General features: G+C 52.6%; 1 protein-coding gene across 3 annotated transcripts in view; it reads right to left on the bottom strand.

Annotated features, from left to right (window-relative positions):
* Olfm1 (olfactomedin 1) overlaps positions 1-22887 on the bottom strand; it is a 37697-nt gene extending 14810 nt beyond the window's left edge. Inside the window, exons 1-4 of one of the 3 annotated variants that reach the window (XM_057754545.1) lie at positions 22390-22887; positions 7073-7222; positions 2630-2785; positions 391-610 (exon numbers count right to left, since the gene is read on the bottom strand). In XM_057754545.1, the coding sequence (XP_057610528.1) occupies positions 391-610; positions 2630-2785; positions 7073-7222; positions 22390-22455 (592 nt within the window). In that variant the 5' untranslated portion in view covers positions 22456-22887. Of the gene's footprint in view, positions 1-390; positions 611-788; positions 1120-2629; positions 2786-7072; positions 7223-9171; positions 9631-22389 lie in introns of those variants that run through there. The other 2 variants (XM_057754544.1, XM_057754547.1) reach the window with 2 other exon arrangements.
* Between the last annotated feature and the right edge of the window lie 3308 nt (positions 22888-26195).

Below are 26195 nucleotides of genomic sequence, written 5' to 3'. Positions count from 1 at the left end.
TTAAGCACTCACACCTTTGCAAGCGCACGCGTGCATGCACACGAGCACACACACACACCCATCTGACAATTTGTGACATCTAATATCTTTTTCTTTTCTCTCTCTCTCTCTCTCTCTCTCTCTCTCTCTCTCTCTCTCTCTCTCAATGATGTGAGGTTCACTGGGGGCTAGAACTGGCTTTGGCATGGGGTTTGCACATGGGTGATGCCCTGGTGTGGGTGTTGCCTGCACTCCTTGATGCTCTCTCTGGGTGGCCCTACCCAGAAGCCCTGATGCAGCCGTCACCTGCTGAGGCCAGGCAGGCACTGTGGCTTCAGCACCACTCCCTACACCTGCATGTGTGGCAGAGTCGGGCCAGGCAGTGCCACACCTGCAGGGCGCTGGGCCTACCTAGTTTTTGCATGCATGCACGGAGCCTTTCTTCAAGATTGGACACTCTGCTCTGAAGTTCATCGTAGTCATAGGCGCCAATTTCCTCTTGCAGCTCGTTAAGCACTGACGTCAGATTCTGGACCTCCTCCTTAAACTGCAATACCAATTTGGCATCGGCCTTGTACTCTTCCAACACAGGAATCAAAGGCCTAAGTTCATCCATTTTCGTTTTTATTGCCTGCAAGGTTAAAATAAGCTGGTTCAGTGCGATGCATGCAAGAACTTGAAATACCCTGCCTTGGCCTGGCTTCTCCCTAGGAGAGGGAAGGTGTGCACACTCCCGTTTTAGTAATCCACCAGTTATCTGGTCCCAGTGAGTCAGGATAGAGTATTAAACAGTCCTCAGAACACCAGCATATTTGGGAAAGCTCTTTATTTGTCAGTCGAGAATGCAACATCTTAAGGTTACATGCTTTAGGTCACATACACAACGTTTGTGGTTCTTTTTTTTTCTTTCTTTTTCAAAAAGTGCATTGACAAGGGTTCAAACTATTCATGGGATGCATCTAGAATCACATGCAAAAGGAGGATCCTGGTTGGATTCAAGGTTCCTTAGTGAAATGGTGCTAAGGATTGGAAAAGAATCGTAAAAATGCATGGTGCAAAAAGCTCTCTGGCTCTCTCATGGTTACATGGGGGGACTGCATCTTCAGTCAGTGGCGCATTGAAAAAACTCTTAAGTTAGCCCTGCAAGCAAGAAAATGAAACACCGTTGAAAAGCTAGCTCACTAGCCTGCCTTAAACAGCCATTAAAAGACACGTATTTGCATGGTCACGTAAGAAAAATCACACTTTAACGACAGGAAAGCAAGCTACTCAAATGGTGAAGGGCATCCCTCACGGTTTCTGCCGGAACTCCTTCACGCAGTGACTCTACAGTGCCAAAGGCAAGGGCTTGCTTTTGCTGTCCCAGAGCCTCAGAGTCCCCAACTTTGGAACTCAGGGGTGCTCTGTGGATGAAACTCTCCAAGGGGAGCTACCTCATGTCGCTGAAGACACCTCTGTCTTCACAGTCTGCTGAGCACAGGAGGGCAGATGCTGGCCAGGAGAGACACAACTCTTTTTGGTCTGTAAGGTCAAGAATCTCTCTCCAAGGTTAAGTCATGATGGTACATCAGAAAAAGGGGCGCAGTGTTCCCCTGCCTGGGACAACAATCACTGGCTTATTCTGCCTCAATGTGATTCGTCTGCTATTATTTTATTTATATTATAGATTTATAACTTCATTAGCTTGCCATTTTGCCTACCTAATGCACTGCTTTTAAAAGGAGAATTAGTTCCTGCTTCATGTAGGGAGTGCATCAAAGGATAACATTAGCATACAAGGAAGGGAGGACGGACCAGAGCTCAGCAGTTTCCAGCCAAGCGACTGTGTAATTTGGCCTGTTCATTTACATCTGGGCCTGATTTCTAATTAACATGCACGAACACCTTAATTAGGTGGCAGATAATTCCCAGCCTAGTCCTAGTGGAGAGTCGTGTATATATACATACTTGTACATATGTATATATAATTTCAGGTCAAAGGAACTGAGGTCTTAAATGGCCAGGGTCACCTGGAGACACAGAACACTTAACGCAGCTGCATCTACAGTGTGCCTTGTCACAGCTAAATTAGGTCAGAAGTGAAAAACTGCCCTGAGTGATCTGGGCCCAGAAATGGCTCTAATCAATTACGCTAATCCTCGGCTAATGTGATTTACCTGCAGCAGCTATGGAATGCTGAGGGCGTCTAACGATACCCTGCCCGTCTAATACGCCTCAGCCAGAGGAGCAGGGGGCCTGGGACCTCTGGAGAGAGGGGCCAGTGTGTGCTGAACTGCATGACCAAACCCCAACCCCTCCAGTGGCCGGAGTGGATGGTCTCTCTCCTCCCAGAGCGGAACAGCTTTGCAAGGCAGAGGACAGTCCTCACTGTGTTCCCCTAGGTCCCCAGTCACTACCTCTGTGGGGAAAGGGAAGCCAGAAGGGGAAGAAGATCTGACTTGGAGGAGGAAGAAGAGGAAGAGGAGGAGGAGGAAGGGGAGGAGGAGGAAGGGGAGGAGGAGGAAGGGGAGGAGGGGTGAGAAGAAAGAGTAATAGATGAAGAGGAGGAGGATGAGGAGGGGAGGGAGAGAGGAGTGGAGGAGGATGGGGAAGAGGGAGGAGAGAGGAGGAGTTGGGGGAGGGGGTAGAGCTCCAGGAGGGACAGGCATACCTTGAACTGCCTGGCCAGATGTTGCTTATGGCTCTCCTCCACCTGCTTGAACTTGGACTCCAGGCCTTTCATTTGGTTCTCCATCTTCTCCACGTACTGCAGATCTCTCTGAGTTCGCCTGTCCAAGACTTCTATGGATTGAGACATGTTTTGCACCTGTCAAAAGGGTAACAGGTTCAAGGCGAGAGCTGCAGCAGATGTCGGTGGTTTCATTTGTCTGCTCATCAGCCAGGCTGACCTTTCCCACAGCACCACCCGGGAAGGCAGGAGTGGCCCAAGCCTGATTTACCAGTTAATCACCAGCGTCAGATCATTAGGACCAAGAACTCCCCAAACACAGCAGATCGGCTGGGTAAACATTCCCCTTTACCCTCTTCCACCAGAACTCTGACTGTGGGGTACACAGATCAGGGCAGGCACAGGGCTGGGGGCCATTTCTCTCTGAGTTTAAGGGTGGGGCCTGTTTCCATTCTACGTTGGGGAATGACTGACATCGCTAGGGAGGTGCACACAGCAAAAGATGAATCCAGAACGATGCCAGGCTCGCCTAGGGTATAAATTCCCTCTCCCCTGGAGTCCCCTGGAGTGTCCTTGCTGACAGTGTTGGTGTTCTAAGTGTGGAAGGAAGGGGTAGGGAGCTGCTCTAGGCTCCGTGCCGAACCTTCCCCCCACCGCATATGCTATCCATCACCCCCACAATATCATAGGCAGATGACTGCTCGGCAAACACGCACATTCAGAACGCAGAGTCAGGAATCAATCACCCAGCAAATGAAGAATCGCTGTTTTACATCCTTACGGGCATTGTTGAATGGAGTGCAGCCTCAAGATGGGACTCCATTATTCAGCACGATTCCAGAGAGCGTCAAAGAAAAACAGTTTTGGTGCGGCCAGCTGCCAGCACATTTCATTTTCAGGAAACTGGCTACGGCTTATGTGAGAATGTATGCTCACCAGGGGTGAGGGGGGGCAGGGAGACAAGGTGCTGAGGATGCTGCGGGGGATGCCGCAGTGGGTTGGGTCATTTTCTCAGAATCTAATCCAATTACCAGCAAGGAAGGTGCGTAGTGAATGACAGGTCTCCTTTCTGAATTTGAAAAAGACTCCCTTCTAGGAACAAAATCCTTAGGATAGAGGCTAGGCTTCACTGCTCAGGGGTCAGAGCATGAAGGTAGGGTAGCACCTCAAACCCTTCAGACCAGTAGGTGGAGAGAAATGAGAAGAGGGGCAGGATGCCTTCTCGCTGGCCAGGTCGATACTGCCCATCTCAGCACTAAAAGCCTGATGGGATCTCAGGACTTGAAAGCAGGGCACACATTCACCTTCACAGCTCAATTTATAGCACAGCTGTGCGTGGGGCTGACTGCTGCCTTCTCTTAGCTGCTCTGAGGGGAATCGAGCTCTGAGGGGAATCTTCCTGGACGGCCTCTCCCGCCTCTCGCTGCCCCTCTGAATGGCTGCTGTGCTTCTTCTGGGAAAAGATGTCACATTTGCATCCTTCAAGGCTCAGCCCAAATGCCACTGCCTTCAAGGAGGCTTCTGGGAGGAGCTCAGACAAGGGATACTGGGAACCACTTGGGAACAATACCATCTTTTGCGGGTGGGGAGCAGTTCATCTACACCTGAACCCAGAATAAGGGCAGAAAACCTAAGCAGCCTGCCTGGCCCAGAGAGGGACAACATGGGCATCTCTTTCCCTAAGTCTCCTCCTCGGGGATATGACACTGACCAAAAGAACAGGGCTCAGACAGCAACCAGTCAAACAGTGGGCGGGGCTTGGGGTGAGAAAGGTTCAGGCCAACACAAGCTTTCAGTAAGAGACTACACAGTGCAGGTGGGAGATTTTTGTCTTCCTTACCACAGACCAATGTTTCTAATGTAAAGATTAGCTGTACTTAAAAATCTTAAAGATGCCAAATAACTTGGTTGTCTTAATGTGAACCAACAGATGTGTGAGCCCACTTTCTGGACAACCACTCAGCTAAGCCCTTCACAACAAGACGTGGGTGACATCCATATTACCCCTTTGGCAATACCTCCTTCCACACACCTCTTCTAGGTCCCACAGTATCCCCAGAATCCGCCCAGCACGTTCAAGGTCACAAGGTCATAGGATGCTCTTAGTCACTGTGGCAGCAGGTGCCATGAAGTGGGGGAGGGGACATGCACAGCAGCCACACACCTGTCCCCATCTGGGAATGACTAATTGCTAATGTTTATTGCCCACTTAGGCACTGGCCTGAGCCAGCTATGTTATTTATCTCATTTGATCTTCATAAAACCCTGGGTGGGGGGAGCAAACCGTTCTGAGTCCACATGTTAACATAGACAAGTCAGTTAAGAAACTTGGTCCCATCACATAGCCAGCTCAAGGGCGGGGACTCCAAAGCCTCTGCTCCCGAACTCAGACTGTGTCTTCAGAGGACACAATGCCATCCTTATACTCACCTTATCCCCTCCTCTGGCATCAGACCCTGGAGGAACTGCCCAGGCTTACTGATACCCAGTCCTCAGCAAGGATTCAAGGTGGGCAAACCAGAGCCTCTAGGCCTAGGTCCCAGGACCTGACCTGCCGTGTCACCAAGTGGGTCTAACACAAAGCCAGATGGTAGCAACACAGAACCAGCTCCACAGTCCTCAGCTAGGACCAGGTGCAGGGGACCCAAGGAATCCAGAGCCTCCTCTGTTGCCACCCAAGATGGCAGGTGCTCTCTGTGCCAAGTCTGGCCCCGCCCCACAGGCAGAGAAAAAGCAAAGTAGACCAGAAAGGAGGCGTGTTGCCCAGGCCCAGCCCTAGAGCACAAAGGCAAGCAGGCTTGTCTCAGCAATGCTGGCAGGCACCATAAATGAAGGCCCTTCTCTTCCAGCCAGTGCTCAGGCCCTCCCGAAATAGAGTCTACGTGGCGTGAGATGGGGCTTTAAATTTTTTAAGCAGCAAGACCGTGGCCTGCATAGGCAGAGAGGGAAGCTGAGCAGCCTCATTCTCAGGGGGCCCCAGAGCATTCTGGAACCATTTCCCAGTTCTGCCCTTTTCCCAGGGCCCCGGGGCTTGGGCCTCAGGCCCCTCCAAGCCCCTCCCCTTCGCTACAATTCTGAATAATTAAAGACTCAATTAGGCTCCTGTCTAGTTTGCTGTAAATAAATGTCTGTGGGATCTGTTAAATGTATTTTTACTTGGGCTCTCTTCAAATGATTTACTCTGGTGGCTATAGGTGGCAAAACAGGCCAAGAAACCAACACGCTCTACCTCTTTAGGGTGAGCAAGCCCCACAGACACCATGATGGAAATAAGGTCCCATGTCTCTTTCACATGGGGACTGGCAGCAACTCAGGAATCATTCTAATCCCTAGGCTGCCCCCTGCCTCAGCAGCTGAGTCCAGAAAAGGGAGCTGCTCTGCCCACAGAGGTGCAAGTCCTGCAGCCGGGCTAGCTCCAGCTGGGGAGACCAGGTCCTGGCAGGGGTTAAGCTGAGCTCCAAAGCCATTCTGTCTTCCCCAGAGGGAAGCTGTCCTCAGCGCCTGTGTTCAAGTTACAGAGATGCCCTCAGCCCACAGATCTCATACAGGTGAGGGCTTGGAAATTCTAAGTCTAATCAGTAGGGAAAGTCCCAGCTTTCCTGGTGCACGTGTGCATGTGCGTGCATAAGTGTGTGTGTGTGTGTGTGTGTGATGTGACTTTTGTGGAAGGGCACATCCCCTGGAGGCATCTTTTCTTGGGGGAGTGAGAAGGGCAGGATGGAAAGGCCCCTCACTTTCCTTCTCCTCATGGTACTCATGGTAGCACTCCAGGGACTCATAGTAGTGAGGTTAGAGTTTGCAAGGGGCAGCCTATAGCCACTCTTGTTGAGAAACAGAAGCCAAACAGGAAGATAGCTGGTCCAATTACTCAGACAAGCTCCCTTTCTAACTAGCTTTGTGGCCCGGGGACATCAATCTGAGGAGTGACTCATGCCACCGACTCTACTCTGGTCTTGTGATAAACGAAATAAGACTCATGGTGTATGCATGGACTACACACTGCTGTCCTCGTGTCAGAAGCATCCACGGTGGGAATAAATTGTGGGACCACTCATCAGTGGAGCAGAGACACCCCCATGGAATGCCTGTGGGCCAGGTCTACTATTTCCCTGGCAGCATTGCTGAGCCCTTTGGACCAGACCCTGAGCATCGCTCAGAGGAGAAATGGCAGAGGACGAAGAAGCCATGCTTCTGGCCTTACCAATGAGCTCTTTCATGGAGCCCCTGGAGCCCAGGAAGCAGGTGTATTCATCTTCCCAGCAGGGTCACCATGTTCTTTTCCATCTTCCTATCCAGACAGTTGTCTGCACACTCATCCATTCCCAAATACTGAGATGGGGCCACTCAGGCTGGCTGGCCCTCAGGCTGGCACACAGCACTCTGCAAGTGTGAGCTCACACATACCCCCTACACAGACTCACTCACCTTCTCCAGTAGCTGCCTCAGCTGTTTTGTGCGGGCATCCCGTGAACACATGGTCTGCTGGGGGGCGACCACCGTGCAGATACACCTGCCCTCACTGTCCTGGGCAGAGCTGTACACCTGCCAGCTCTCCTCGGGGTTGGTGGGCAACACCTGGAGGGGGGCAAGTGGGGAAGGAAACGGGGAGAGAACAAGAGAACGAGGGTAAGAATGAGGGAGGTTGGTGCCTGGGTGCCAGGGGCTGAAGTAGATCAGAGAGACACAATGCCTAAAAATCCAGGTTCAGCCCTGGATGCTCAGAGTTTGGACATCTAACCAGACAAATGCTTGGGGAGGTGGGAGCAGCTTCAGTTGCACTAGGCTGGCTGACGGGTCATATAAGAAACCAGGTGGCTAACAGTCCAGGGAATCAGAATTCTCTTCCCCCAGGAGTCTTGATCTGCTGTTTCCTAACACTCAGAGACAAGCACCATTGTTAACAGTCCCTGTCAGTGCCTACGAACCGAGAGCAGCACTGGCTTAGAGCTGTGCTGTCTCCCTGAAAGCAGCCTGGCTAAGATGTTGGCCTTCCAACTCCATGCAGCTCCCACCCACAAGCCATTTGGTGGATGTCAATAAACATGTTGTGTAAGGGTCACCCCCAAACCTCACTCCTGAGGATTTGCCTGCCCAAAGACCACCAAGGACCCAGAGCTGTGAGTGACTAGGTTCACCTGGCGGGCCCTCTATACCACCCATGACCCTGACCTTCAGAAACACAGAAGGGGAAGTAGACACCAATGCTCCTGTACACACCCCCATGGCCTCCTGCTCGCCTGCCCTCCTGCTACTGCAGCCTGCCCACTGTCTCCAAACCCTTCCCTGGCATCCTGCACATCCCTGCTATTTTTAGATAGGGATGGGGAGGAAGGCAGAGAAGCTATGATAGTGATGTACTTATCTCATTCACCCAACCTCAGCACACAGACCGTGTAAAGTCCTCATCACGGAAACTCATTCGGATTGTTGTGTTTGCTTGGTTTTTGGGAACCCACTATGTAGACCATGCTGGCCTTGAATTCACAGAGATCCACCTGTCTCTGCCTCTTGGGTGCTGGGATTAAAGGTTTTACACGCCATGTCCGGCACTAGGGAAACTCGAAACAGGAGAGGTAGAGCCAACGAGAGTCATAGGTGTGTGTGTGTGGGGGGGGGCGGGTTACACCACTGAGACCTTGGGAGCAGAATTGGAGGAAAAAGAAGACTCGTCCTTCACCTCTCCTTTCCACTTAGAACGTTAGGCTGGGGCCCCTTTCCAGAGGCTCCTCACGAAAGGGTGGTCTCAGCTCAGTCTGTTACGGCCACTATGGAAGTCAGCCCTACCCAGACCTTCCACCCCAACCCTTAGCCAACGCTCCCCTCCCCAGGCTGCTGATGGCACAGAGATGCGATTTCCATTTCAGAGGCCGATAGAGAGGGGTGGGTGAAGCCGCGCGCTGGAGGTGGGGGGGTCCGGTCCCGCCCAGCTCCTCTTAAGCTCTGGAGAGGACCCTTAGATCTTCGAATGGGGATGGGAAGAGTAGGGTGCCTCGGGATTTGGGGGTCTCAGATGAGACCACCGAGCTCTTATCTTTTGCCTGGGGCTCCACTCCGTCCAGCCCGCCTTTTACAAAGTAGGGCGAGCTGAGTCCTGACTGGACCTAGCCCACAAAAGGCTTTAAGCAGCATCTCCAACCCTTACTTGCTGAGTGACCTTGGCTAAGTCCCCAAGTCCCTAGTTTCAGTTTCCTAAGCTTCGCAAGGAAAGACTTCCTAATATTGGTGAACAAGGACTCTGGACTTTTGAACCCCTCCCACCAGCAACCGAGCAGGTGTCCTCAAGCCCCTCAAGGGGACCGGGCGCAGAAAGCATCGCCCGGAGATGCCAGAGTGCGGGTGACGGCCGCAACCGGAGGCGCTGCTTAGCGGCAGCACAGAGGGTGGGTTTGTGACCCTCGCCCCTGCATCTCTTCCTCCCCAGGTGACCCCATCCTGTACCGCACCGCGGGACCAGTCCGGAGCTCCGACCCAAGAGGAGGCAGGAGGGAGGAGGGGCCGGGAGGGCGCAAGGCGGGCTCACTTACGCCGGTGCTGCGGTCCAGCGTCCCGCCGCTGGCGGCCGAGAGCCGGGTGGTGTTGAGGCCCACCAGCGAGGGCAGTGTCTGGGACATCCAATTGGTGATCATGGCCATGGTGCTTAGCACGACCCCGATCTTCAGCAGCGGAACCGACATCGCGCCTCAAGTGGCCTCCTGCGCCCGTGCCGCTCTGGCGCTGGCTCCTGCGCCCCGGGCAGCCTCAGGCGGCGGGCACCACGGCGGGCAGGGGCGCCCGGCCGCGTCCCCGCGCCCCCTTCGCCCGCCGCCGCCCGTCCGTCTCCGCCGCCCTGTGCGCCCTGGCCATCGCCGCGCCGCCCCGGCGCTGGGAGGTGACCAGGCGGCCCTGCCCGGCGCGTGCTACCCGCCCGCGCTGCCCGCCGCTGCCGCGTCCCTGCGCGCTCCGCTGCCGAGAAGGGCCACCGGGTTCTGAGCGCGGCGCGGTCTGTGCGCGGGGGCCGCGGCCAGGAGGCGGGGACACGGCCGGGCGGCGGCCGACGCAATCTGCCCAGGAAATGGGTGGATTTTTCCTCCGAGCTCCGGCTCCCTGCCGCCCCCTGGCTGCAGACAGCGAGGTCTGCAAACTCGTTGGCCGAAGAGTTAGGGTCACCCAGGATAGACAAACCTGCCTCAAACCGTAAAAAAAAAAAAATAAAATCCTCAAAATCTCACATGACACCCATTCACTGTCCTCCCTCCTCAGCTCTCTCGGTCATACCCATGACCCTGTCTCGCTGAAGCCCCAGCTCCACTCATGCCTGCTTGTGGCAAGGGTTCCCGGAAGGATGAACCACACCACCCTTACTGCTGGGATTCGTCTTCCCAGGTGGATTGAATTCCAGTCAGTTTGGAGCTTCTCTTCAGCCTTATAGGGGAAGAAAAGCTCTTGTGGGGTCTCCAGTGCCAGTACAGGAGTAAAGGCGTGGCTACAAAGTGAAAGACACTGCCGGGAACCTATCTCTGAAGGAAAGGACAGTTGGAATTCCTAGGGGTACCATCCTGGGTTTCTGGAGCAGGTTTAAACAGAGAAGGGGCTGGTTGCCTGCTATGCACAGTAGGGGGTGCAGGAGAGTGTGCCCACCTACCATCAGGAGCTGCTGGCAGCTTGGGGCTCAGGAGGCACTAGACAGACCATGCCCCATGATCGCCCTGGACTCTGGTGTGCGCATTGGTGGATAGAGCGACAGGCATCTGTGCTGTGGGCCTAGACATGCAGGCGTCTGTCTCAGGGATCCAGCTCAGGGGCAGGGCAAGCTTCAGCAGCATCTGTGCTAAGACCTGTAAGTCTCAGTACAACAGCACAGCCGGCAAAACACCTTAATAGTGCTTTTGACTTTGCAACAGCCTTCTAAGCGGAAGAAAGCCAGGTCCTGTAGGCATTCCTCCAAGTTGTCCCAGCCCTGGGTAAAGAAAGACATCCAACCGCCACTGCAGTCTTTCCCACCTGGTCAATTTAGACTCCCTGGAAGGGGGTTTGGAAGAGATGTCAGGACAAAGGGAGACTCCCTGATATCTGCCAAGAGGGGATGTGACACATTCCTAGGACTTGACTCTCTGTGTTCTGTCCCCGTTTGCAGAGTCAACTTCAACGACAGCCAAGATGATCCTGGCCTGAGTGCTGGGTGTGAGGCCGGCTGGCTCAAGAAATCAATTGAAGTTATTTCTCTGGCTAATGTACAGTATTCATTGGTGCCTCTGGTTTGGGTCTAATGCCAGCAAAATTACAACTGTTGGGGAAGGGCACCATCTCTCAGTGAAAGCTGGTACTGCAGGCTAGTCACACCCAGTGGTCTTGCTGGATTAGACAAGCACAGAGATGCTGCCCTGCCTTGCGTATTTTACAGATTCAGGGCCACAGCTGTGTCTGCCCAAGTCATACATACTTGCTCTCCACTACACAAAAATAAGGGACACTTATTGTTTATCAACAATTCAAATCCAACCAGTTCACAAAAGTCGCCTCCATCTCAGAAGTCACAGACTTTTATTGAATATCCAACTTAGTGCAAGATACAAGGGGCAGCATGCTCCAAGCTCCTTGTCAGATTCAACATGGAGTCCTTAATTGGCTTTGTGAGGAACACTCCATGGCCAAGCACTGTTGAACCTTTCCTGCTGTCTGTCTGATGGGCAGAGGTTCCCACTGGAGGGAGGGACCTCTCTAGATTCAGACCCTGGGGTCAAGTGAGCACTGCCATGAACTTCCATGAGATGGTGACCCAGCTAATGAGGTTTTCTGTGGCTCAGCTCTCACCTGCAAAATGGGCTCAACAGCAGTAGCTTTCCTCTGTGAGGTGTCCTTGGGATAAAGGATCAGGGCAGGGACAAGCCCAGAAGACTGTGGTGACAGCTATTGTCACCTTTTCAAATAAAAACTGAGCTCAGCCAGCAACCTATGCTGGGCAGGCTACGGAGCTGGGTTTTGATGCAAGGTGTGATGCCCCTGAGCCCTCTGACATTTCTCTGGTGCCTGCTGTCAATCAAATGCCACAGAGAAGTGAAAAGTAGCTCCCCATAAGCAGAGATACCTTCTGGGTGGGGGACCTATGGTAGGCATATAACCATAATGGTTTTGGAGAGCTCCCGACTCTGCCTTAGGTGAGTAATGTTCCAATTGCTGTCCTGAATTGGAGGAGCTTAACTTAGCTGGGCTTTTGAAAGAAAATAGAATCCAGGGCGTTCACAACAATGAAGCCTGAGACTGTTAAGTAGTTCCAGAAATAAGTGGGAAGCCTTCAGTACCACTGACCAGGGACTCTCTCCCACCCTCACCAGGACAGGTCATTGTGCCTTGACTGGAGATTTGACTCCCAGTTCATATTTCTTGTGAGCCTGTGTGAGAAGTCGGGCCTGAGGAGTGCTAGATGTAGTTAATGCAACTCCCATAGAACTTGCCAGAGAGGAACTGGCTCAGAATTCCCAAGATCCCTGGGAACTAAGCTGACACCAAATGGCAAGCATTCGCCCAGGGGGAAAGAAATACTGACCCTACCCACACTGGTGCTTGTCAAAACTGGTCGTCATTTCGGAATCTGTCTAAGGTGACAAGAGAACTAAAGAAATACACATCTGATCACCTCATAGAGGGTGAATACAGGGCTTCCAGCCCAGAACACCAGCCGTTCCATCTGGGCCTGAACCTCCACATCTGCAGCCACAGCTGAACCTCTCTCACCTGCATCTGAGTCTTTCCACCTGCACTTGAGCCTCTCCACCTTCACCTGAGCCTCTCCACCTGCACTCAAGCCTCTCCACCTGCACTCAAGCCTCTCCACCTGTACCTGAGCCTCTTCACCTGCACCTGAGCCTCTCCACCTGTACCTGAGACTCTCCATCTGCACCTGAGTCTCTCTTACATGTACCTGAGCCTCTCCACATGCACCTTTACCTCTACCCTACACCTCTGCCTCTCCACCTGGATCTCTCTACCTGCACCTGAGTCTCTACACCTGTACGTGAGCCTCTCTTATCTGTATCTGAGTCTCTCAGCTTGCACCTGAGCCTCTCCACCAGCATCTGAGCCTCTCCACCTACATCTGAACCTCTCTTACCTGTACCTGTCTCTCCACCTGCACCTGAGCCTCTCCACCTGTACCTGGGCCTCTTCACCTTCACCTGAGCTTCTCTGTCTTCATCTGAGTCTCTCCACCTCCACCTGAGCTTCTCCACCTCTACCTGAGTCTCTCCACCTGAACCCCAGTCTCTCTATCTGCACCTGAGCCTCTCCACCTGCACCTGAGTCTCTCCACCTGCACCCAAGCCTCTCCACCTGCACCCGAGCCTCTCCACCTGCACCTGAGCTTTTCTACCTGCACCTCTCCACCTGCACCTGAGTCTCTCCACCTGCACCCAAGCCTCTCCAACTGTACCTGAGCCTCTCCATCTGCACCTGAGTCTCTCCACCTGTACCCGAGTCTCTCCACCTGCACCCAAGCCTCTCCACCTGCACCTGGGTCTCTCTGCCTGTACCTGAGCCTTTCTACCTGTGCCTGAGCCTCTCCACTTTCACTTGAGCTTCTCCACCTTCCCCTGAGACTCTTCACCTGCACCCGAGTCTCTCCATCTGCACCTGAGCCTCTCCATCTGCACCTGATTCTCTCCACCTGTACCCAAGTCTCTTCATCTGTACCTGAGTTTCTCACACAAGTTGCCCCACCTTCACCTGAGCTGATCTGAGGAGCTGAGAGGTTCAAGTTAATCCCTCCCAACCCTTCCAGGTCTAAAGCAATGTCCTGCTCAGGCTCTTTTTCCAGATTTGGCAGGAGGGTCAACTGTCCCTAAGGCATATGTGGGGGACATGAGGAAGAGCTAGAGTGAGTGCCATTTGATCTAGTGTGTCCCACAGCATTTCCAGAAGTGATCCTTGGATTGTTGAAGAACATAGGCATTTATGTCAAAGCATCCATGGTGCCAGTCAACAGTCAGTGTTCCTAAAGAGAAACTCAAACCCAATTTTCACACGATTTCCCTTGAAACGAGGGCTCACCCACATTTGCCACTGAATAATCATCACACTGACAGAGCAGGTGCTGTGCCCAGACAATCCTGGGGATTTGCCATACAGGACGTCATTGGGACTTCACAGAATGCCATAAAGGAGTGCTACCCCAAGCTCCACTATACATATGAGCTGGTTGGCTTTGGAAGTAGACCAGATATGGCCCAGGCAGTGTGCTGAAACAACCCATTCTTGGGGTAAAGCCCAAAATCATGGTAGTGCCCTTGCCCTTTGGATGTCTTGGCCATAGTCTCCTCCTGGATGCTGGGAGTGTGTAACCTATACAACTCGCAATCCTGATGACCTTTGGAAATCAGCTGGAGCTCTCTGCAGTTCTTGTTCTTGAAACTGGTAAGATCTCAGAAGGCCTGTGTTTTTGTCACCTGTGGTGACACTGTCTCAGGTCCCTATCCTTATGCCCTTCCCTTAGCGGCCTTGGCTTGGAATTTGCACAAATGTATCCAGAATCAGGAAACAAGAAGGCGGACCTCCCTTTGTGGCCCAAGTTCTTCATCTCTGAAAACAAGGACTGAGTCCACAAGTTGGGCCAGAACACTTGCCCAGACACAGCCCTCCTGTGGATAGGGGACGAGGGATCTAAGCACATGGTAGACAGAGGGTGAGAACTCTAAGGAATTGCCTGGCAATGACGGGGAACAAGGGCTAAAAGTGTGCAGTACACCAGCACCACCTCACCCACTGCCAGAGAACTGAGGCCATAGGGCAGGAACCTGCCCAGGCATCAGGGCCAGCAGTGACCACTTGGTGGGACGCCGGTCTCCCACTCACTTCTTGATGCGCCCTAGCAAGAACAGTTCTGTTGGACAAACTCTGGGTGACACACTGACTAATAGCAATGTCTATGCGGCCTGTTTTCAAATAGTTTGAGAGGAACAGGAGAGGGAAAGAGAAGAGGGGGAGAATAAGCTAAAAAGGAAGGAGGAAGAGGAAAGGGGGTGGGAGAGAAGAAAGAAAGAGAAAGAAGAGCAATAGAGACAAGAAGAGACGGAAACAGAGGGACCGAGATAGAGAGAGTGAGGCAGACACTGAGAAACACAGAGACACAACAAAGAGACATGGATATAGACACAGAAAAAAGAAGATCGAGGCATACAGAGAGAAGGGTAGAAAGACAGAGGGACAGAGAGAGGCAGTGGCAGAGAGACAAATGGAAGCATTCCCACATGGAGCTACCTTCTTTCCCCTTCCCTGCCCTTTTGATCTTTCTCTGAGGCAGACTGAACATTCCGGGAACAGGAAAATGATTGCTTTTAGCCCAGGACATTCTTCCAGCAGCCACAAGAGGCCCCACGGGCAGCCAGGCTGTAGATCCCCCACATAAGCCCATATGGGTCCTCCAGGAGGACAGATGGGTAGTGTGCTCTCCACCCCCACCTCAGCCTGACTCCTTGTACTCTGGACTACCGCCCATAGGCCAAGGGGGTAGGACCTGCCATTTTAGCATATCTGAGCAGCTTTGGGGAATGCGGCTGTCTTGCTGCCCTTGCTCTCTGCCTGTATCATGGGAAGCAAGAGTGAGAGGAGTTGCCCTTCCCTGTGGCCCTGGTAGGAAGGCGGAGCTTCCAGGGCCAGCCCAGCCAGGGAAGAGAAATGCCCTCAGCCACCAGGAGCTTCTGCGTTTGGGGTTTGTCAGCAGAGCTAGCAAGAGAGCTAATCCAGGGAGCTGAGGTCCTCTCTTCTACTCTGGTTCTAGCCATTCAAGTCTCCCAGTGACCAAGTGCCACACCCTCCTAGCAGAAGACTCAGTTGTCCCTGAAACAGTGCCCCCCCACAAAGGCCGGATCTTGCGTGTTTCTGGCTCATGTGTCTGAACCTGCTCCCTGCACATCCAGAGATCTGTTTGCCATGCTGCCTCCTCAGGCCTAGCTTCTTTCATTAATGTCTGTAGGAAGTCTTAGCCCCAGTGCCCTCAGCTTTCCTGTAGAACTGGGGCCAAACCAGGGAAGTGGCGCCTCTCCATGGACACATTCCCCTAGGGGCTACACTGCGGTTTCCAGGAGCTATAAACACTCCATTTCCTCCGTCCCAGGAGAGAAGTCTCCGTAGCTGAGGACAGGCTGACTTCTCTGGCAGCAGCACCTGACCTAGATGTGAATTAAACTATGCATGATTAGAGACTTCGCATTGACAAGGGGTATCCAGCAGGGAATGGAGGAGCACCAGGGATGCCATACTTGCTCAGCCTGTAGACTCTAATGCTGTCAGGTTCTGTAAACCCTGCTCTTGAAGACACTGGCTCTCCCTAAACCCTGTCCCCTCTGCTGCATGGAGGTCTCTCATTGCAGAGCCAAGGCTGAGCTGTGAAGATTCTCCGCTACTGCTAACAAAGATTCTGCTATCTTTGGAAAAACTCCTGCCTGAGAGTCCCTAGTGCCACTGATAGGCTCAGGACAATAATCGGGTCCTCTCCCTGACTGCCATACACACAGCCGAATCAAGAGACTAGACTCAGGGGCCAGGTAGTCCCGTGTAACAGAGCAGGGGCAGCCATGTATTGGGTGGGCGTCAGGGTGCAGGACTCACATTCTGAAGGCACAATTGCTGGAAAAGCCTCTCCCCACTTGAATTCTGCTGTGTTCTCTAAATGTAACCAGCACCCTGAGATGCACTGAGAAATGCACCCGTGTTCTCTCTCAGACCCTCAAACACCAGGCCCTTCTCAGAGCCTGCAGGAGAGCCATTCTGTATACTGGGGGCAGCTCTGAGCAGGAACACAATTCCTCTGGGGCGAGATGAGCATCCACTCAGATCGCTGGATTGGATAACATAAACACAGAATTGTTTTAGGTAAGTAAGGTCAACCAATCAGAGATGTTGAGGGGGCAGCATCCTCCAATCTCTTCCTGGGATTCTTCAGTCTTAATTCTCTCTCTCTCTCTGCTTCTTTCCTCCCTCTTTTTTACTTGGTTATACAATATTTTGTCTTGTTTAGAGAAAGGGTCTTACTCTGTAGCCCAGCATAGCCTCAAACTCAAGGCAATCTTTCTGCCTCAGCCTCCTAAATGCTGGGATTTATAGTCATGAGGCACCATACCTGGCTTCAGATTTTATTTTGAGATGAGGTCCTGGGTATCCCAGACTGACCTCAGACTCACCGTGTAGCTGACACTGAGTTTTGGAGCCTCTAGCCCAGTTTTATATGGTTATACAGAAGAACTCAGAAGGCCTTGTGTGCATGCTGGGCAAGCACTCCACCAACTGTGCTATATTTGGGGGTGCCAGTTTTTAAATCTCACCGATCAGTACCCAGGGAGCATCCTGGTCAGAATTGGAATTAGGACAAACCAGTGGCTCGGAGGAGAAAGAGATAGAGCCATGTTCATATCTGTAAAGAAACCACTCTTTCCAATGTTACCCGAGCAGTGGCCATGAGCTTTAATCTAGGTGCAGAGACTAGCAGATGGTGTAGGCAGAAAACCTATTGGTGAGAAACCCCAAACAAGGGCGGATCACGTGTAGACGGTGCCAGCCCCTTTGAGGAGGCCTAGGTCATCCCTGCACTGTGTAAACTACACAGATCTTGCAAAGTGATGGAGCCACACCCACACAGAGATTGGGTGATCTAAAGACCTGGAAATAGGTGGCATCCATTCCACATGGCTAGGTTCTACTTGTGACTTCTGGGGTCTCAAATCACCTGAGCAAGTAAACACTGGTACTCCAAGGAGGTGCTGGACTCCCCTATAACCCCTGGCATTGCTTTAAGAATGAACCCAGGCACCTTGGCATGCATTATCAGATGCCCCTGGGTCTCTGAAGGTGAGGGGACCCACCTGAGGCCTGAGCCTTAGTGGGAAGACAGAAACTCCTACCATAAGGTTCAGATCCTATGACTGCCCCTTCCTCCCTTCCCTGCTTCCCCTTGAATGCCAATTGTCCAGGTCAGCATCTTATCCACAGCTAGATAGCCATCTGCAGCTCTGTACCACAGAGGTTGGTGTAACCTGGGGACACACCAGGTGCCTCCTCTTTCAGGTGCTTCACGACACAGAGCTGTTCATTTTTCTATTTTAGCAGGCACCTAAATTTTAGGTATTAGACAGAGCTGGGGCTGCATCTGGGGCTCCCATAAACGTTACCCCCTCTCCCTGAGGCTTAGTGTCCTCATTTTAAGAATGAGGGTGACCCCAGGTCATAGGGACATTATGGTGTGAAAAGTTAGTCCTCCTACATATTTCCTGGCAGGAGGATGTCACAGACGGCTAACTGACCTCCCAGCACCCTGAGCCTCGGTAGAGCTTCTCTATGTGTAACAATCTGAAAAAGAGAAAGGGGGGGAGGGAAGGTTTTACTTTCCATTTCCCACTCTCCATTGGACTGCAATGGTGACCTATGTCACCTGGAAGTGGGGCTAACTGTGCTAGCTTGTACAGAAACAGCATCCACACCCTCCCCCAAGGCTGGAAGCTGCCTTTTCTCCTCACCAGGCTCAGGCTCACAGTCGTCCTCCCCCCCCCGCCATCTAATCCAGCGCAGCTGGTAATTAGTTTTGTATTACCTTACATGGCGATGTTAATACTGATTACAGGGCCTGATAATTTAGCAATAAATACTACCCAAAGCAGACAGGCACTAGCTCTTGATTGGGGAATACTGAGGTGGGAATGAGGAGCAAATTGCTGTGTATGAGGGATTTAAAGTACTCTGCCCCCATGCTCCCGGGGGTTGCGAGACTTCCTATCAGCAAGGTAAGCAGGCCCAGGTAGCAGAGTGGTGTGTCTCAGGGGCCTAGCATTTGTGTTCAGAGGTTGTCACCAGCCCCTGAGGCAGTGCCCAGTGCATATGCTCTGTGTGTTCTGAAGTAAGATGTGCAGAGAAAGAGGACAGTCCTGCCTGACTTCCTGTCACCCTCCTCATCACACACACTCTGTAATGAAGGCAGAGGAGGGGCTGGAATGAGCGGAAGGACTGTGCAGATGTGCAAAGCGTCCACGGCACCCCCTGACTCAGGCTTAAGGGGATTCTGAGGGCTGAAGTTAACATCACCTACTCTGTCTCTACCCTGCCCATCCACAGAACTACCCAGGGTAGCCAGGTGCCTGGTGTGGGTTAAGGCTTATTATAGCTGCAAGCACCTCCAGTGATGAGCAGTTTATCAGAATCCAGGACCAAGAGCCAGTAGTCACTCCGTGAAGACAGAAATGAAGCAGCAGTCACAGCCACAGTTGGCGCGAGGGAAGTTCTATCAGCAGGGCAGCTTTGGCCTCACTAGGCTGTCAGTGGCGCTGCTCTGTTAGGGAAAGCCATGCTGGACTGGGTGTGATGGCTAATGAGACACAGACCCCAGCACAGTTGCAGAGCGTGGGGCCCAGGAGGGAAGGTTTCTGAGTCCTTTGTCAACAGCAGCCTCTGCAGCTCCTTTTTCTTCCTGCATCCTCCTCCCTATCTGCCTGCTAGGGGGTCACTTGGAAACAACCCTAGCACCCATCTGGGGTGTCACCCATTTCCCTAGCTTCTTCCATTCTCAGCTAGAGCAGTTGACACAAACAATACTTAGCCTAAATGACATGGCAGAGCCTGGCATCCTCTCACAAAGTGTATTGCCCCAGATGACGATGATGAAGACTTGGATTGTATATGACCATAAGCCATATCTGAAGGGGTTAAATCCAACCAGCTGATGGCCAAGAAAGACTTGTTATAGAATAGAGCTACTGAGTAGAGCAGATGCAAGAACGGGACAAGGGGTTTGTGGGACAGAGAAGTCCATAAAATCATCCCATTTAACCATCCTTGTCCTAAAGAGATGGAAGGTCCGGCTCAGAGAGGTTGAGAGCTGACTCAAGGTCACCTGGTCACTGTTTAGTGTGACTAGAGTAGAATAAAACCCTCTAGTTCAAGGTCATCGCTGCAGAACTTTCCAACCCTTCTTACTCAACTCCCACAGACCACGCTTCTATCTAAGCAGAAGCTCGGGGTGGGCTGTGCATGAGCCTGGAGACCAGGAGCCCCAGTTATGCCTCCAACCCAGGACTGAAAGAAACAACCCAGTGCTCCCACTGGAAGGCTCAAGATGATGTCACTGACACTGCCCTCAAAGAGCATGAATGTCAGCCTTTTATTGAAAACCGCAGAACAAAGCCACACCACGCGCTTTCTGTCTGAGAACAAAGTTCACGAGGGCCACAGCTTTGCATGGAGCAAGCTGTCAATCAGCACTTGGCATTTGATTGAGCGGATCGCTCCTGAGTCAGCTGCTGGGAGAACAGATGGCCCAGCACGTGCTCCCTGCCCCACCTGCCTGCCTAGATCCCGAAGGCAGCCCTCGTTATGGGTCCGATTGGCCCATCTATCTCTGGCTGGTTCTCTTTCCCACCTGTACCAGTTCACACTTACTCCCCTGGAATCTTGGCCCTCAGTGTTTGGAAGAGTTGAAAAGCAAGTGAGGCTGTGGGGAGCAGTTCCCCTTCCACGGGGGGAGGGGGTGGCATACAGATTCTTTCTGAGGTCCAAAGGTGTTTGAGTAGTGTGTCTTGTCACAGTAGAATTGAAAAAGCAGATTTCCAGGCAGGGATATCCTAAGGGACCAACTGACTCAGTGAAGCCTACACTCACGTCTCAGGTTGTCACCACAGACTACAAGAGCCACCTGTCCCCGTCCCAAAGGGGCTTCTGAGCACAGAACCTAGGTGGAGGCATCTGAGCCTTCCAAGACTCAACATGGTTGGGTGGTTTGAGAGATCTTTTTTCATAAGACTTGGTGCTAAAACCCCATCACCTTCAGGGATAACGGATTTGCCAGGCAATATTCTACAGAGGAGACTCCAGAGGCTGGTCCGAGGAGGGCAGGGTTAGCAGGAGATGTGAGGAGGGAGTGCTTCTGGCTGTCCTCAAAGGAACCTCAAGGCTCAACCTCTAAGAGAAAACCTAGGCAAGCAAATAGCTTCATTGTCTTTCAAGCACTGCGAAGGCTTGGGACTGCGGGAGCTGACCAGGGTCCTGAAGGCAGCCTTCAGGGAGGGAGCCTCTTCTGGGGTCCAGAGATGCTGGTATTGAGTGTGTAGGGGTCTGCTGAGGACCCTTGCTGGAGAGCAGGCTCTGTTAGCACAGATGGGCAAACACCACCATAGAGACAAAGTTTCTAACTGAAGTTGAATTAAAAGTTTCTCCCGTTAACGGTGAATGTTTGAAAAGACAGGTAGAGGATTTAGGGAGGAAAAGCTTGTAGCCAGAGGGGGAAAATGCCATTAAGGCCAGAGGGTCTATGGGAACAGTCACTTTCAACACCACCCAGTACCACAATCAACAACCATCTCTATGCCAAGATATGTCAGTAAGGCATTGCCCTTTGTAAGGTTAACCCACTGAGAGATGGAATTGGCACATGGATTTGTGTGTGAGTGCGTGGTATGTATGTGTGGTGTGTGTACATGATGTGTGTATGTGTTTGTGGTGTGTGTGTATGTGTTTGTGGTGTGTGTGTATGTATTTGTGGTGTGTGTGTTTGTGGTATGTATGTGTGTATGTGTGGTGTGTATGTGTTTGTGGTATGTATGTGTGTATGTGTGATGTGTGTGTTCAGTCATCCATGCACGGGCAGCACCCTCCTTCAGGCTTTCTCCAGAGTGGTCAAAGAAACTCCTTCCCCAGAGTTCCACGAAGACCCTCTCTATGTGTAACTGTCTGTCTGTCCAGGAAGCTCCAAGTAAAAAGGTACTGAGGGGAAGTGGGACAACAAATCCCACTGTCATGTCAAGTTTGAACTGTGTGTCCTGGACAAAGACAACCAAGCCAGCAAGGGCTTCCAGGTGAACAAGGGACGCTCGTTCCATCTCGTCTTCCTCCTGCTCTCTGGCCTCTCCTCTCTCCTTTGTTTCCTCTTTCTTTCTAGGAGATGGATAGATGGTCCAGGCAGCTGGGGTTGGGACCAAAAGGTGGGCTGTCATCCACATCCTGGACTTCTGACTGCCAAGGGTGGGGGGGCTCCACTCAGATCAAGGCACAGTGGCACTGCACAAAGGGCATTTTAATGTCACTTCTGAGCAGCCCCAAAGCTGGCAGACTCTTTCCTGGGAGCACAAGCACCCTAGTAGCAAAACAGCCTCCCAGCTGGGAGCTCACAGCCTCCCAAGCTGCAGTTTTAAAATGGAGAAAACCCCCACAGAGACACACTCCGGTCGGCACATTGTTCTGGACAGATGAGCGCTGGGCATCTCCAGCCGTCCCACATGCACACAGCGCATCACTCATGCTTCTAGCCGCGTGTAGCCACAGCCCCCAAATCCTCCACAATCAGCCAACAATGCACCCCAGCGCCTCGCAGCTGCCCTTCCAGGGCTTAGTGGCACCATGCCCACCGTATAGAGAGTAGCGTTGTTCCCAAAGGGACAGACGGGCCACCGAGGGGGGTGTGTTGGGAGGCAGGAGTACCTCCGCTGGCATGAATGCCTAGGGGCTTGGCTGTCGCCTCTGTCTTCCCTACCAGATGACAAACCCAGGAAACGAAGCCCCCAGGTTGCCCTCTGAACTTCTCAACAGGAGTGGGGAGGTGGTCTTGGGAAAGGGGCTGCTGTGCCCCGCAGAACCAGCGCTGCAGTAACCCAGTCTAGATCAGCCCGCACCCTTCCCTCAAGCCCGGCCGGATGGCACTCCGGTTCCCTCCTCAGCCCCAGCCCCGGGGACAGCTCCCCGACTTTGCCCGGCTCTCGGTGGCCCTGGCAGAGGAAAATGGCGTTGGTCACACGTACTTGGGTGAGTTCGGTGCCCATCACCAGGAGGACCAGGAGGCTGAGGAGCTTCCGGGCCGGTTGCATGTCTCGCGGTCGCTCCGACGTCCTGGCGTGCGGGGCCTGGGTGCTGGCGGCTGGCGGCTGCGGGGACGTGGACGCGCTCCCGGCTGGGGCTGGGGCTCCGGCCGCGGCTCGGGCTCCGGCGGCGCCTGCTCAGCAGCCGGGGCGGGCGGCGCGCGGGTTGTGCTGCGCCGAGCCTCCGCTCTGCATATTTATGGTCCCGGTTCCGGAGTGACTGCCTCTCGGGCAGGGCTGGGCCGGCGGGGCGGGGGCTGCGCCTGCTTCTCCCCGCGCGCCAGGCGGGTCCCCGCGCTCCCAGGCTCGGCGGAGAGGCGCGCCCTGCGGAGCTCGGCGGCGCGCCCGGGCTGCAGCGATGCCAAAAGTTTGCTCGGTGAGGGGCGCGGGCGGGGGTGGCGCCGAGGGACCGGCGCTCCTCGCTTGGGCTGGGATGGGAGGAGGGAGGGCGGTGGCCGGCGGGGAGGCAGGCTGGGACAGGATGTGACATCAAAAAGGCGGGGGAAATTGAACTGGGCTAGACAACTCCATCCCGGCGGCCTTAGGCCAAGGGGAGCTCTGGAGACCGGTGTTGGGAACTCAAGTCAGGGACCACTGAGTGATGAGAGGATGGTGAAGGGAAGCGTCGGGGATGGGTGGAGCGGCATCCTTAGAAGCCGAGCCCACAAGTTGCACAGGTGGTCCCTTCTAGGTGACCCTTAAGGAGCAGCATGGCAAGGGTATTTCCAGAAACAGTGGGGAGACAGCTTACCTGAGACTGGGAGAAGCCATCCCCTGGCCATGTAGGTTAATCAAGAAGGGGCTGAAGGGTGAGTAGTGAGAGGTGCGGGCGGTGTTCCATACCTAGGTGGAGGATGGGATGGGCATCTGATCTTGTGTTGGTGTGTGTGGCATCCTTTTAGGTCCAGTGGCACGAGAATAGTGTCATTTGATATCGGTTGTTCGGTGGCTGGGTGAGGTTCATCCCCATGGTAACATCTGTCACATACTCACTCTTCCTTCTCAGTGTTGAACAGTGTTTCATGGGTGTGGCTCTGGGGTGAATCTTGTTTCTCTGTCTGTCTGCTTGTTTGGGCGTTACTGGCATGTTTGGATATTTCCCTTCCCGGCTACTGCAGGAAGCTGTGGTGAAGATGGATGTAAACACCCGTCTCAGGTGCTACCTTCAGTTCCTAGAAATGGAGTGGCGGGGCCAGATGGCTGTATTATTTGAAAAGTAAAAATGGGCCAACGATGGTTCAGTTGTCAAAGCACTTGCTGCAGGAGCATGAGGACCTGAGTTTGGATCCCCAGGATGCTTGTAAAAAGTTCCAGGAAGACGACATTCTGGTGCTGGGAAGGCAGAGGCAGGTGCACCTTAGAAAGGAGTTGAGAAATCCCCAAGGATGAAGGGAGGGGAGTAAGGAATGGTCACTGAGAACAAGTCGTGTTTGAGGCCATGAGAAAGGTTTTGAAGATGGAGGCAATGATGCCTCAAATGTTATATATTGGATATATTCTTACCCCAATAAAATATAATAAAGCCATAGGCCCAAAACCCTTGACTTGCATGCTTCAGATTTATTTATTTTTATGTATTTATTTGTGTGTGTGTATGTGTGTGTACCATGTATGAGAGTCCCTGCAGAAGCCAGAAGAGGGCATTGGTTTCTGGGAGCTGTAATTACAGATAGTCATAATCCTCCTGATGTGGATACTGAGAACCGAACTTGGGTCTTCTTGAAGAACAGCAAGAACTCTAAATGGAAGAATTGTGTGTTAGTGTTGATAAAACTTGTTTTTAAAAGTTACTTATACAGTCTAGGAATATAGGTCAATGACAATGCATGCACAGGGCAGTGGGTTCCATCCCCAACAAAAACGCGTGCGCGCGCGCGCACACACACACACACACACACACACACACACAGAGAGAGAGAGAGAGAGAGAGAGAGAGAGAGAGAGTACTTGGTTCTTACATGTCTATCCTTTCATGCACATGAACAGAAGACAAGCAACTAATTGGGCGTCTGTAGTCTTTAAGCCACACAGCCTAGGTTCTGATCCAGCTCTGCCTCTCAGGAGCTGCTATGATCCTGGTCACTTCTAGGTGCCCCATGCATCCTTGCCAGTGAAATGGGTGATCAGTGCCCCAATCTGTGTCCACCCAGTGGAGCAAGGACACTAGTGAGAGTCAAACCCAGTCTGCCTGGCGTGAAACAGGGATGGCTGGAAATGGGAAGAGAGTGCAGCTGTCCCTTGACTATTCAACCTGGAAACTCTGTGTCCCTCAGCACAAGGGTGGGAGGCTTTACTATATCTTGTACACACTTATGCATGTTTTATCTCCTTGCTTACTTTAGTCAATGTTTTCAGTTTTATTTTTTCTAATTTTTAAGATTTGTTTGTATTAGTTTTAATTGCGCGACTGTGCAGGTGAGCGCAGGTATCCATGGAGGACAGAGAGTGGCAGATCTCCTAGAGCTGGAGTTACCAGTTATGAGCCACCCGAAGCAGTCGCTGGAATCTAACTCCAGACCTCTGAGAGAGCAGCAGCGAGCAGCAGCGGCTCTTAACACCTGAGTCTCTCTAGTCCCCTATTTCAATTTTTGAAATTTTATATTTTTAATTGATGCATAGTCCCTATATTTCCTCCCACACACTGCCAGTCACCTCTAAATTGTTGCTAATACTCGGTGCAATGCAAAACTATATAAATAGTGATTACCATGTATCATTTAGCCCACTTCTGTAACCTCCCATTCCTGGGGATTATCTTCCATATGTGGCCTTGGGGACCTACAGAAACAGAGGCCAACAGAATTACACTGTAGCTGAATATAAAGCAAGGGAAGAATAAAGCAGAGTCAAAGCCACTGACTTTCCTGAAGTTCATCATCGCGGAAAGACTTCTATGCAAATCGCCACTGGATGGAGGCTTGTGCATCTCCACCCCACATCTTCACTTGGACTCTGCCAGTCCTGTGTTGAAGGCTTGCAGCTTGCATGCTCAGTTTCCCCTTCCTTTGGTCCTCAGTGCTCCACGCCTGGTCCTTCTCTGAACTTGCGCTGTCAAAGCTGAAGCCTGTGCTGATTGGCCCTACTTCTGTGTTAGGGTGGATGTAGTGGTCACCCTTCCTGTCCCACTGCCCACTGACTTCTTTTGGATCCACCTTATCTCAGGATAGCCCAGTCCTCCAAGCTGCCACACCTCATGCAACTCTCCAGACACAAGGCTTTCCTGCTAAGGTTCAAGGTCTCCCACTTGGGGCAGCCCCAATCCCTCCATGCCTGCCTTGAATCCCACCGGTCTCATTCATGACTCAGTGGGTGCCCAGCCACCAGGGCTACTGAGCACTGGGCCAGCTTGGTCCGCCCCACTTCCTAGCTCCCTAACTACCTCACCCGCTGTCTTCCTGATGGAGCAGCCAGCTTGCCTGGTGTGCCTCCTCAGGACACCAGCAAATCGATAGGCTTTGTACTCCTTTAAGCTAGGCTTCCTGCTACCACTGAGCCTCATTATAATGTGACAGAGTGTTGCCAAGGTAACGGCACTAACTCCCTGTCCTCTCTTCGAATCTCCTAGCAAATGGGGCCTGAAACCTTCCCAGCTGTCCAGCTTCAATGGACTTTGCCACCAGAACCAAGACCAGAGTCTTCAGACGACCAGCTTCATGTTGTCACGGTACAATTGAGCTAGGTACCCGAAGCAGTCTGCTATTCCCAGGGCTCTGCTCTGCCTCCTCTGACTGAGCTTGTTAAGTTGGGTC

Source organism: Chionomys nivalis, chromosome 22 (assembly GCF_950005125.1).
Source record: "Chionomys nivalis chromosome 22, mChiNiv1.1, whole genome shotgun sequence".
NCBI lineage: Eukaryota > Metazoa > Chordata > Mammalia > Rodentia > Cricetidae > Chionomys > Chionomys nivalis.
The sequence above is the reverse complement of the archived record's forward strand: the minus strand, read 5'-3'. Positions and strand labels throughout refer to the sequence as shown.